Source organism: Diadema antillarum, unplaced genomic scaffold (genome assembly GCF_040938485.1).
Source record: "Diadema antillarum isolate AM-2024a unplaced genomic scaffold, OU_Dant_1.0 seq00001187_RagTag, whole genome shotgun sequence".
Classification (NCBI taxonomy): Eukaryota; Metazoa; Echinodermata; class Echinoidea; order Diadematoida; family Diadematidae; genus Diadema; species Diadema antillarum.
The window spans coordinates 767,203-780,938 of NW_027271986.1; the positions used below are offsets into that span (position 1 = coordinate 767,203).

The 13,736-nt window shown below is 41.6% G+C and overlaps 1 protein-coding gene across 3 annotated transcripts in view; it reads right to left on the reverse strand.

Moving 5' to 3' along the window:
* The window catches only part of LOC139744548 (kynurenine/alpha-aminoadipate aminotransferase, mitochondrial-like), a 122,373-nt gene that overhangs the window by 88,988 nt on the left and 19,649 nt on the right, over positions 1-13,736 (reverse strand). The window contains exon 1 of one of the 3 annotated variants that reach the window (XM_071654980.1): positions 8,225-8,528. The exons of 1 other annotated variant lie outside the window; for it this stretch is intronic. In XM_071654980.1, the coding sequence (XP_071511081.1) occupies positions 8,225-8,291 (67 nt within the window). In that variant the 5' untranslated portion in view covers positions 8,292-8,528. Of the gene's footprint in view, positions 1-2,774; positions 3,099-8,224; positions 8,529-13,736 lie in introns of those variants that run through there. One more of the 3 variants, XM_071654982.1, reaches the window with a different exon arrangement.

The window sequence follows — 13,736 nt, forward strand, 5'->3', positions numbered from 1 at the left end:
AAAAAGCCCCAAGCCCAATGTAGTCAAATTCAAACGGTAGAGGGAGGTAAGGTCGTATCACGGGGGAAAGTGTGGGTCCCACACTTTTATCGGACGACGTATTTTTGCATTTCTCAGCCATTTCTAGACCAATTTTTGTCAAACAAACTTTGAATTCCCCATAAATTTCAATGCTCTTTCATATTTCATAAGTAGTTTCTCATTATCTTGCCAAAAAATTTCATCCCGACGTGCCATCATCAACCAAAACAGGACCTTCCCTTTAAAAAGGCTCGAACTTGTAGATTATATATAATTTAGAAGGGTGTTGAAAAGGAAATACTGTTCAATAAAATATAGTATTAAGTATCACAAGGTATAGACCATCTTGTTTCTTTTCAATCGTGGAGTTTGAAGGATAATTTGTTTCAACAAATTTTTACAACTCACCGCCGTATGTATTTTCAAGGAGGAGAACAGACCGATTCTTTGCAAGTATGCAAATCCTATGCATGATTTGTTCACAAGCACGCCCTATCTGGCAAGAACTGATGAATGACCAGAGAATTCCTGTGCAAGAAACTAAAGTGGTCCCATTGGCTTGGAGACTAATGTGGGGACCTGGCGGCAACTTAAGTCTTCGCTGACTGAAGACGTCTCCGCGACGTCTCGTGGGTCTCTGGGGAGTCGCGCAAAATCGAACATGTTTCATTTTTTTCCCCGGAGATTTTCAAGTCTCCAAATGGTCTCGTAGACTGATATTGGAGTCCGCGTTACGCCGCGTCTCCGAGATGCCTCCGCAACCTTGCGGAGACCAATGATGGCGACCTAACGGGGACATTGTTGTGGAGACGTTGCGGAGACGTTTCCGCAACTGAGAAGACGTATCGGAGAAGTCGCTGCGACTCCCGGAGACGTCGTGGCGACGTTCCTGCGACTTCAGCGCGAATAAGTTTTAATCTTGTTTGGAGACGTTTGGAGTCGCCTTTGTGCATGGTGAGAGCACAAGCCATTCTTCTTCTTCTTCTTCTTTTTTTTTTTTTGTCTTTCAAATCGCACAAGATAGCAGCGGCTCCTCCAGTGAGTTAGGCTCATTAATGGAGGGGAAGGATTAATAAAGTGGTTTCATCACGCACCTTGGTGCAAACCTAAACAAGGAAAAGTAGAAATTACGCGGTGCGTAATATATGTCCCCGCCGGAAGTAGCATTTTGTAACAAAATGTGCAATATAGGTAAAAAATCAAGGTCAAAGGTCAAAGAAGTCAAAGGTCAAAATTCTGTGTATTGAAGCCCTCACCTAGTGCCATCACATAAAGCAAATGGAATCGAAATTGGGTTAGAAATGGCGAAGGAGTAGCATTTTGTAGCCAATGTACAATATAGGTCAAAAATCAAGGTCAAAGGTCAAAGAAGACAAAGGTCAAAATTCTGTGTAGAAATTTTGAAGCCCTCACCTAGTGCTATCACATAAAGCAAACGGAATCGAAATCGGGTTAGAAATGGCGAAGGAGTAGCATTTTGTAGCAAAATGCAGAATATAGGTCAAAAATCAAGGTCAAAGGTCAGAGAAGTCAAAGGTCAAAATTCTGTGTAGAAGTTTTGAAGCCCTCAACTAGTGCCATCATATAAAGCAAACGGAATCGAAATCGGGTTAGAAATGGCGAAGGAGTAGCATTTTGTAGCAAAATGTACAATATAGGTCAAAAATCAAGGTCAAAGGTCAAAGAAGTCAAAGGTCAAAATTCTGTGTAGAAGTTTTGAAGCCCTCACCTAGTGCCATCACTTAAAGCAAACGGAATCGAAATCGGGTTAGAAATGGCGAAGGAGTAGCATTTTGTAGCAAATGTACAATATAGGTCAAAGGTCAAGGTCAAAGGTCACAACTGAAATTCTGTGTAGAAGTTTCAAAGCTCCCATGTAGTGCTATCATATAAAGCAAACAGAATCAAAATTGGCTCATAAATGACAGAGAAGTAGCAAATTGAACATTTTGATCACACACGGACGCACACACGGACGGACGGACGCACGGACGCACGGACGCACAGACACACACACGTACGGAGCCCGTTTCATAGTCCCCTGCTCGAACTCGTTCGGCGGGGACAAAAATGCGCAGCTTGAATTCCTAAATTCAAAAATATCGAAAATCCGTCGTAAAATCCATGCAACATCCTGGATCACTACCACGATTTAAACACCTGTTCCCTGTGTCATTCTCACCCTTTACTGTCAGTTTCAGCCAAATTCGCCCACTACTTTTTGAGTATTTTGCACAGGGACAAACCAACCAACAAACAAACGCCGATAAAAGCATAACCTTCTCCCTTGGCGATGGGAATTTTGACAATCTTATTACATCCGAGTCTCTAGATATGGGGGAGGGGGATTTCGGGTGAACAAAATAATGTATAATTCTCTATGCCTGATCATTGACAGTCAATGTCTGAAATCACAAAAACGCAACGCACTAGCCTACCCGTTTTCATTACTGTTGGAACTCTGTATGCGCCTGCATGGAAAGGATAGACCCGCGCACTGACATCAAAGGACATACAGTAGACTCCCGTTATAACCAAGTCCTTGAGATTGGCAGTTTCTTTCGTTATATCGAAATTTTATTACAACGGAACAAACAAACAATCAAGATACATGGTGAGGATACTTATGCGGCCCTTCGGCCTTTTACTTCGCTGTAACCGGAATTTGTTATTATTGTGTTCGTTTTAACGGGAGTGCACTGCAGTACACCGATTCTGCGAAGCTTGAACTGCTGAGCAATTCTTTTACTCACTGAGCACGTGAATTGGAGATGGCTTCCTCGACGAGGCGACATCAGTTAAAAACTTCCTGTACTCCATCGGTGATCAGTAGTTATCGTTCAGATGTATCGATAATGTATTGGTCTATACCAATGTATACCGATGTATACGAAACGTTGTCCTCTCTATAGCACAAATTGAGAGAGAATATTTTTTTACTTATCATTGCTAAGCTCAAACGGGTGATGCAACGAGTACACGCGGTACCAACTTTAGGAACCAATGCAGCCTTTACCGCGGACTTTGCAACTCTCTCCTGAAACTGAATCACACAGCTGACGAGACCAAAGTACACACCAGTGTTTGCTCTCTTTGAATTTTGCCCGAGGATAAATTAGCAGACAACCAATTTTCTATGGTATGATAACTGCAAAAAGTCCGGTGTTAAATAGTGAACATCCAGCTGGTGTTAATTTTTCGGAGCTCATTTATGGTCTTAAATTAACACCTCCGGGTGTCATTTCCAAATATAAAACTGTTTTTTGAAGAGTTTCTTAGTAACTGCACTTCTTGTTGATTTTTAATTTGAACAAGACGATCAAGAATTTTACATTAAAATACTAGATTTTTGAAAAAAATGTAAAAATAAATTTACACCACAGTAACACCAGCTGATGTGGTCCCTTATTGAAGCTGGACGGGTGTTAAACCATTGATATTAACACCAACAAATATCAAATCAACACCATGTGGTGTCATTTTTAAATTAACACCAGTACAGTGTCAAAATATCACCAGGTACAGTGTCAAATTAACACCACGAAGTGTCAGGTGAACACTTTTCAACAACATCACAGTGCATTTTCTACAAATGTGGGTGTGGTCCTCTATTAACACTTGATCGGTGTTAAATTTAACACCCATGGTGTTAAATTTAACACCGATGTTTTTACAGTGTACCTGCTGAACAAACCGAGCGAGATTTTCCAGGACAAAAGGCTGCAGTCTAGGTTCCCTATATACTTTCCGCCGACAAAGCAGTCTTTTATAAAAGGTTTGCCATTTTCCTATACGTGCACTCAGACTTTAAACATTCGGAACAAAGACCTAACATTGCTTGGATGAAGTCATGCACAAAATACGTCTGCGTTTAAAGCTAAATGGGCACTTAAGATCAGAGTAGCTCATGATTTTTCCATTGTGATTTACAAGATATTACAACGGGACCACTTTTATCGTGGCTTCAGGACATTTGTGGACACCAATTCATTACGTCATATTCAACTTCACCTCTATCTATACATGTGCTTGTCCATCTGTCGACCAGAAAGTAATTCCGAGACTTGCCCGGCATAGCAAAACCTAAATCCCTACAAAGCGGGATTTGGAATAGATTCAACGTTGTTTAGTGGGACCTCATGGGGGAAAACGTTTCATCTATTAGTTTGAAAACATCGGATAACCGACCCATTGTCTGACAATACCCATGTGAAAGCAAATCTCGCAATCCAAGCTCTGTAGGGATCAGTCCTTCACAACATAACTATACGTTCTTGCGATCTTTCCAATTGTCCACGCAATCCTTGACGCATCCTCAGCTTCTTAAAGGACAAGTCCACCTTCATACACATAAGGATTGAGAGAATGCAGTAGTAGAACACATCAGTGAAAGTTTGAGGAAAATTGGACAATCCGTTAAAAAGTTAGGAATATTTTATGCGCAGTCACTGCTGGAAGAGAAGACTATGTACAGTGTATGATGTCACGTATGCGTACAACTATATAAGGAAAATAAAAAGATAATTTCACAAAACTTTACTTTTTGAATAAAGTGAACATTCTTTGACTTGCTATCCTGACGTATGTAAAGGGTAATATTATTCCCCCTGCCTTCTGAAAGGAAGAAGTCGAGTGTTCTTTTGTTATGCGAGAAAAATGGAAATATGTTGAATTTTCCTTATTCTTTCTTTATATCGTTGTACTCATGTGACATCACAAGCTATAGTAGTCTTTTCATCCAGTCGTGACTGAGCAGAAACTTCAAAAATTCATAACTTTTAAACGGATTGTCCGATTTTGCTCAAACTCTCACTGATATGTTCCACTAATATTGTTCACTCAACCCACATGTCTATGAAGGTGAACTTGTCCTTTAAAGGAGATCTCCGAATGATTTTCAGACTTTTACACGGAACAATACAATCACTTATATTGAGTGCAGAGTTTCAGAATTTATAATGATGGGATGAAGAATATACGAAATTATGTTTTCAAAATGTATGACAAATGTTTCATGAAGACATCTTTGTCATATTTCTGAATCATGAAGAAAGAAAAAACAAATGAAATGCTTTCACTTGACATGTGAACTTTGCCCCCATGCCCTAAACTTTCCCCTAAAGATTCTTTATCTGGTGACATATGTTGACATATGTTTACAGTACACAGGAACCATGGGGCTTACAATGGGAAATACAGAATTTCTAAGGTCGATGACCTATGACCTTTGACCCTGAGCAAGTGCACCCTCAAGTTCATTGGCGCAGCTTCGTTCACTCATTATACACGTGACCCAAGTTTCGTTTGGATACGTTTTAGATTATAGGTCGTCCACAAAATCAAATGGACGGATGGACGGACGGACAGTTTTGGTAAGCTTAAAAATGCATTGTCCCTCTGAAAGAGTGAAGTGGCTGTAATCAACTGAGAGAGAGAGAAAGAAAAAGGTCATTTCCCGAAATAGGAACAGGAACTAATCATAAATCGGCGATTTACCGTCTTGCTGCTTCACACAGGTTCACCTAAAATGACCTCACAGCATGACCTTTATAGACAACTTCACGCTTTGAAACGAGGGACCGCCGCATCCAAATACAACTACAATAATGAAATTTCACTCGACGCGAGTCAAAGCTCCCTGACCGTGATACACACACACACAACATACATTGCAAGTGAATCTTGCTGCACGATCCACACACAGGGACATAAGATCTCATCTCTTTGCTCCATGCTTTTCCCTGCTAATGTTTAGATGATCATTCGTGCTGTCCGATTTCACTTTATACGCAAATAAAACAGAATCACACCACATATGTCACAACACTACCGGTACATCGAAGATCCACATTCAAAGCAGTGACGTAACATCAAGACACTTACTCAGATTTTGAATCTCCGACAACCTTCTCGAAGAGCTGCGACTGTTAAGGAAACGTCCGTAATCCATCCTCGGCCTTCGTAAACTGACTGTTTCGATTATTTATTCAAAATCTAGGGGTTTGCCTTTATATCTTGCAACTCATTTGGACGGAGCAGAAGAAAGAAATGTTTAGTTGCCAAAAAGAAACAGCCACATCATGATTGAAATATATTAAAGAAATGGTCCACTGGGGTATAAACAACGTACACAATTTCGCAGACTGACAAGATAGAGCCATGGAGCTACTATGTACTTACCATGTACCGAGGCCAGTCAAAATCTTTTGTTATAATCGACAAAGGAATCGGGATTGACACGCTGAGTTGAACAACTTAAAAGCGCTGAAATCTCTCAAGTTTGGTGGTTTCTCTTGAATTACGATAAAATGTTATGCATTTATCCTCACACCATTCCCCCTTCCTTTTTTTTTCCATTTCTTCTCCTTCAGAATTCAGGGATTAAAGGTATGAAAGACAGACGGACAGACAAAGAAATAGTAGTCCTATACTTGAATGTACGGCTTATACACGGGAATAGTTCCATTTCCTCTGACAAGAAGAAAAAGTCCAACTATGAGCAGATGCAGACAGATGACGCTTGGCATTCAGATTCGAAATACTCGACACGTGCTCGATGAGTCTAATCACACAGCGGAATCCTCATATTAATGATGTATGCATGGACAAAACTGGTACTATTTTCATGACATTTAGGCACTATCATGTATTTTGAAAGAGGAGAACAGACCGATTCTTTGCAAGTATTCAAAACCTATGCATGATTTGTTCACAAGCACGCCCTTCCTGGCAAGAAGTGATGAATGACCAGAGAATTCCTGTGTATAAACTAAAGTGGTCTCATTGGCTTGGAGACTAGAGGAGACCTGGGCCCCGTTTTATCAAAAGATAAAATCGATTTTAGATTTCCTTACCACACAGGCTTCTATAGACTTACAGTTGAAATCAACTATATAATCAATTTTAACTCTTCATTAAACAGGGCCCAGGTGGCAACTTGAGTCTTCGCTGACTGGAGACGTCTCCGCGACGTCTCCTGGGTCTCCAGGGAGTCGCGGCAGCATCGAACATGTTCCACCTCCCCCCCCCCCCCCCCCCCGGAGATTTTCATGTCTCCAAAAAACGGAGACTGATCTCGGAGACCACGGCACGCCGCGTCTTCGAGATGCCTCCGCAACCTTGCGGAGACCCATAATGGCGACCTAACGGGGACATTGTGGAGACGTTGCGGAGATGTTTCCGCCACTGAGAAGACGTATCGGAGAAGTCGCCACGACTCCCGGAGACGTCGTGGCGACGTTCCCGCGACTTCAGGGCGAATACGTTTTCATCTTATTTGTAGACGTTTGAAGTCGCCTTCTTTGTGAGAGCACAAGCCATTTTTTTTTCTTTCGAATCGCACAAGTGTATATCAAAGTCGCAGCGGCTCCTCCAGTGAGTTAAGCTCATTATTGGAGGGGAAAGATTGAATAAAGTGGTTTCATCACGCACTTGAGTGCAAACCTCAAAAATGCGCAGCTTGAATTCCTAAATTCATTGAGCCTATATACTAGCCAAAAAATCGAAATCCTTCATAAAATCCATACAACATCACGGATCACTATCACGATCTAAACACATTATTCCTTGTGTCATTCTCAGCCTTTACTGTCAGTTTCAGCCAAATTAGTTCACTACTTTTTGAGTATTTTGCACACGGACAAACCAACAAACAAACAAACGCCAATGAAAACAATAATCTCCCTTGGCAAAGGCAATTTTGACAATCTTATTACATCCAAGTCTCTATATAATGGTGGAGGGGGAATTTCGGGGGAAGAAATGTATAATTCTTTATGCCTGATCATTGACAGTAATATCAAGGAAAGAGAATCAAGTTCTTCGCTGTCTCGGCGCAATGTCTGAAATCACAAAAATGCATCGCACTACCCGTTTTCATTACTGATGTGACTCTGCATAATAATATTATGTATGCGCCTGCAGGGAAAGGATAGAGACGCACTGACATCAAGTGACATACAGTAGACTCCCGTTATAACGAAGCCCTTGAGACTGCATGGCAGTTTTCTTTGGTTATATCGAAATTTCGTTATGACCGAAGAAATAAACAATCAAAATACATGGTGAGGATAATGTTGCGGTCCTAATTTGTACCTCACTGTAACCAGAATTTTGTTATAACCGTGTTCGTTATAACGGGAGTGCACTGTACTAGTACACCGATTCTGCGAAGCTTGAACTGCTGGGCAATTCTTTTACTCACTGAGCACGTGAGTTGGGGATGGCTTCCTCAACGAGGCGACGTCAGTTAAAAACTCCCTGTACTCCATCGGTGATCAGCAGTTATCGTTCAGATGTATCGATAATGATTAATTGTGTTGGTCTATGTATACGAAACGTTGTCCTCTCTCTAGCACAAATTGAGAGAGGATAATTCACTCGTTATCATTGCTAAGCACAAACGGGTGATGCAACGAGTACACGCGGTACCAACTTTAGGAACCAATGCAGCCTTTACTGCGGACTTTGCAACTCTCTCCTGAAACTGCGTCACACAGCTGACGAGACCAAAGTACACACCAGTGTTTGCTCTCTTTGAATTTTGCCCGAGAATGAATTAGCAGACAACAGACCAATTTTGTATGGTATAAATGATACCTGCTGAACAAATCGAGCGAGATTTTCCAGGACAGAAGGCTGCAGTCTAGGTTCCCTACTTTCCGCCGACAAAACAGTCTTTTATAAAAGGTTTGCCCTTTTCCTGTACGTGCACTCAGACTTTAAACATTCGGAACAAAGACCTAACATTGCTTGGATGAAGTCATGCACAAAATACGTCTGCGTTTAAAGCTAAATGGGCACTCAAGATCAGAGTAGTTCATGATTTTTCCATTATGATTTACAAGATATTATAACGGGAACACTTTTATCGTGGCTTCAAGACATTAGTGGACATTAATTCATTACGTCATATTCAACTTCACCTCTTTATATCTATACATGTATTTGTCCTTCTGACAACCTCAAAGTAATTCCGAGACTTGCCCGGCATAGCAAAACCTAAATCCCTACAAAGCGGGATTTGAAATAGATTCAACGTTGTTTAGTGGGACCTCATGGGGGAAAACGTTTCATCTGTCAGTTTGAAAACATCGGATAACCGACCCATTGTCTGACAATACGCATGTGAAAGCAAATCTCGCAATCCAAGCTCTGTAGGGATCAGTCCTTCACAACATATAATAATTGTCCACGCAATCCTTGACGCATCCTCAGCTTCTTAAAGGAGATCTCCGAATGATTTTCGGACTTTTACACTGAACAATACAATCACTTATATTGAGCACAGAGTTTCAGAATTTAATGATGGGATGAAGAATATACGAGTTGATGTTTTCAAATTTTATGACAAATTGCAATGAACTAAAGGATGATGGCATAGCAGCCTCACCATAAGAATACATGAGTTGGCATGGGGCTCAAGGAAGCAGAACAAAAGAAAAAGGCATGCATAGATTATATTCATGTTAACTTGCAAGCAAGCGGTATCGTAATGGAACTACACTGCTTCATTTCTGAAATATGTGAGTCTGCTATAGGCCTCAGTCATCATCCTTGTTAATAATAATAATAATAATAATAATAGACATTTATAGAGCGCCTTTTCCACTGGATGCAAAGCGCTATGACATGTCATCCCTGGTCGCCATAGGAAATAAGATATATACAAAATACCAGGCAGTGACAGTATAAGTCCAGTGCACATAGAGGGACATCAAAATAAATAAGTCTTCAAGTTTTGTTTGAAATGATCGAGTGTGGGTGAAGATTTGAGAAGAGGAGGGAGCTTATTCCACAGCCTAGGAGCACAAGAAGAGAAAGCTGCATCTCCGGCTAGTGTTTTCGTGTGTGGTTGTGTAAAGATAACGGATGATGAAAGACGAGTGCGCCTAGAGTGAGAGTGTCTTACCAGACACTCCTCAATGTACTCTGGAGCTCTTTTGTTGACTACTTTGTAGACCAGCAGGAGAAGCTTGAAGGATATTCTTGCTTTGATTGGCAGCCAGTGGATTTGACGTATAAGAGGAGTGGCATGAGAACGTGAACGAACATGGTACACTAGTCTAGAGGCAGCATTCTGAGCTCTCTGTAAGCGATCCGCATCAGCCTGACTGATTCCGCCAAGAAGAGCATTACAGTAGTCAAGTCGCGATAAGACCAATGCACGGACTGCTGCGTGACAAGTAGAAGCATCAATAAATTTTCTGATCCTCCACAGATTTCTGATGTAGCAGTTAGCTAACTTACAGATCTGTGAAACATGCATGCTCATCTTTGCATCAGAGGAAAAGATAACTCCAAGATTGCGCACATGATCAGATGGAGAGATGAGAATTGTACCAAGAGCAAGTTTGATGTCGTGTACAAGCTTAAGATGGCGTTGGGAGGCGAGAACAAGAAACTCTGTTTTCTCTTCATTGAGTTTCAGCTTGTTCAGAGTCAGCCATTCCTGCACTTTACCCACACATCTGGACAGTGCATTCAGAGTGAGTTTAACACTGGAAGGGTCACTGGGGTCAAACTCAAGATAGATTTGCGCGTCATCTGCATACATATGATACTTAACATTTTCAGTACGTAGATTTCCAAGAGGACTGGTATACATGGTGAACAATAGGGGCCCAATTACAGATCCTTGTGGAATACCAACTACTGAAGTACACTCCCTAGACAAGTGACCAGACACGCAGATACGACTCCTTCGGTTTGTGAGGTAAGAAGCCATCCACTGTAGAGCTGAACCTTTGATACCAAAGGTGTTGTGTAAGCGATCGAGCAAAATTTCATGATCGATTCTATCAAACGCAGCTGACAGGTCAAGCATTACCAGCATAACCCCTTTCCTTTTGTCAATGCTGCGAAGGATATCATCTTGGACTTTGAGGAGGGCTGTCTCGCAGCTATGGTTACTCTTATAGGCCGACTGACAGGACTCGGAGAGATGAGACTCGTCCATGTACTGAACAAGCTGAGATGTGACTACACGTTCGATGATCTTGGATCTGAACTCGATATTGGAAACTGGTCTGTAGTTCTTGAGAATGTCCTTGTCACATGAGGATTTCTTTATCACTGGAATCACAATAGCTTGCTTCAGTGAGTCTGGGAAGGTTCCTGTTGATAGAGAGACATTTACCAAAGCAGTGAGCGAAGGAGCAAGAATCAGAAGATGCTTCTTCAGCAACCATGTAGGTAAAGGATCAAGACAGCAAGTCTTAGAAGGACTCTTCATGATTATCCGTGTAAGTTCAATAGCAGTTACCTCAGAAAAATCAAATTCATGTTGAGTTTGCTGATCTGCGTACATGGGGTTCAAGACCAAGTTGCTGCACTGGTTACTCAGGTCACAGCTAATATCTTTGACCTTATCAGCAAAGAAGGATGCAAACTGGTTGCTCAAATCTACAGGTGAATCATGAGCTGGTAAAACAGTGTCCTTGCGGTTGAGGAGAGAATTAATGATTCCAAAAGCAGACTTAGGAGTGCAGTCTGAAACATTTTCCTTGAAGTATTCAGATTGAGCAGTGAGGAGAGCCTTCTTGACCTTGTCCTTTGCGTCGTGGTAAGACCTAAAGTTCTCGGGGGATTTCACTTTGTGCCCTCTCCTTTCCGCCCTGCGACGTTCCCGACGGGCAGAGGATATATCCTCATTGTACCACTGAGGATGACGTCTGCGTCTGAATGTCCGCACTGTAACTGGAGCATGATGATCAAGCACAATCGTCACAGCAGAGTTAAAGAAGTCAACAAGTTTATCAACATCTCTACAGTCATCAAGAGAAGCACCCTCATCGAGCAATGTACCCTGATCATTTGAAAAATTCTCATGGTTCATATCCTTGTACTCTCTGAAAGAGAGAGTTTGACAAGATACCTGTGGCTTTGGTATGTTTAGATGAAGACAAATAACATAGTGATCAGATTCACCGTTGTTACAGATCTCAATATCATTCACAATTGACTCATCTGATCTGGTGATCAAGGGGTCCAAAGTGTGACCGAGTCTATGAGTGGGTTGATTAATGTGCTGGACGAGATCACATGACTCCAAGCAGAGTTGATTCTACTCACGTCAGCCTGACTTGGACGATCAAAATGAACATTTAGATCCCCACCTATTACCAACTTTCCTGGAAGCAGATTCAGTTCCTGGACAATATCCTCAAACTCTGCAATGAATGTGGAAGTTTTAAATCCGTTCTTTGCTGACGTTCAGAGTAAAGCCTGGGTTACACGAATGCCGAATTCTGCTGAATAAATTTGGACCGATTCTGCCCGACTAATGGCCTGAATCGGATGGAGTCGGTGGATTCGGAACCTATTCGTCTCTGATTCGGGGAGCTCCCCGAATCAGAGTAGAATCGCCAATCTGGCTATATTCGCGAGACTATTCTGATCATTCTGCCCGCTCATTCGACCTATTCAGCCGCTGTTCGGTCGTATTCTGGCCTATTCGGCTCACTTGCCTGTATTCTCTGTATTCGGGTAACGATTTGGATGGATTCGGGAGGCATTCGGGACATTCTGGGCAGATTCGGCTGTATTCGTGATATTCGGGTCTATTTGGCTAGATGATTCGGGCCGTTACTCCCTTGATGATACGAGTAGGCCCGAATCTGCCCAGAATGCCCCGAATGCCTCCCCGAATCCAACCGCATTCCATCCGAATACATCCCGATTGTGGCCCGAATGAAATTTGTCGGGGCCACATTCAGGAGTAGTTTTGAAGGTATTCGGCTCGTTTTGAACATTTCAAAACGAGCCGATTTCCTCCACGAATGTTCCAGAATACATCCCGAATTTTCGTCCATTCGGGGAAGGAGAACAGAATTCTCCCGAATCCACCCGAATACGTGTATTCGGGTGGATTCGCAGCTGATTCGCTCCGGTGTAACCGAGGCTTAATTTGTTTAAGGTTTTTCAAAGTATTGGATCTCTGCTCAAGGACCACAATAAATTCTAAAAATCTATACATGGAGCTGTCGATTTATATACTATCAGATGTGAAATTGTGAAAATTGTCTGATGGAATGCCCCTTTCAAAAGGCTCGAATTTGTAGATTACATGTATATCCAATGTAGAAGGGTGTTGAAAACAAGGCACTGTTCAAAAATATAGAAAGTATTATGAGTTGTAGACCACCTTGTTTTGTTTCAATCGTGAAGTTTGCAAAGATGATTTGTTTTAATCGTGAAATTTGCAAGGATGATTTCCTCTTAATGACGCCGCTAAGAGGTCCTCAAGGAAAACTTCAGCTCGACCACAGCATTAATGTTTCACCTTCGCGATTGTACGCTGGAACAACGTGAAAGGCCCTATTACAAATCATGTTAATGAGGAAAGAACAAAGAAAAACATTTCGCCTCTGCATGGGATGGATCTTGTAGAGAAATTCATTTTCACGGATCGCACATAAGCTGGCAATCCTCACGAAAAAAAATCTACAATTCATTATAGCATTAATGTGGGATCCAAAGTAATGTGGCTTGTTATATTATGATCCATTATACTTTAATATACAGATATAAAACATTGCGGGTCATCTTCCAGTAATTTAGAGCAGGCCCAGGTAGATAGGAAATTACCGACAGACTCCACATCTTCTTTTGTCTCTCATTATAAAACTCACTTTGGCCTGTCATAATAGATCACACACTGCCATGTCGTATCCATTACCCTCTGTGATATTTAGGCTTTCTGAATGTTTCAATTA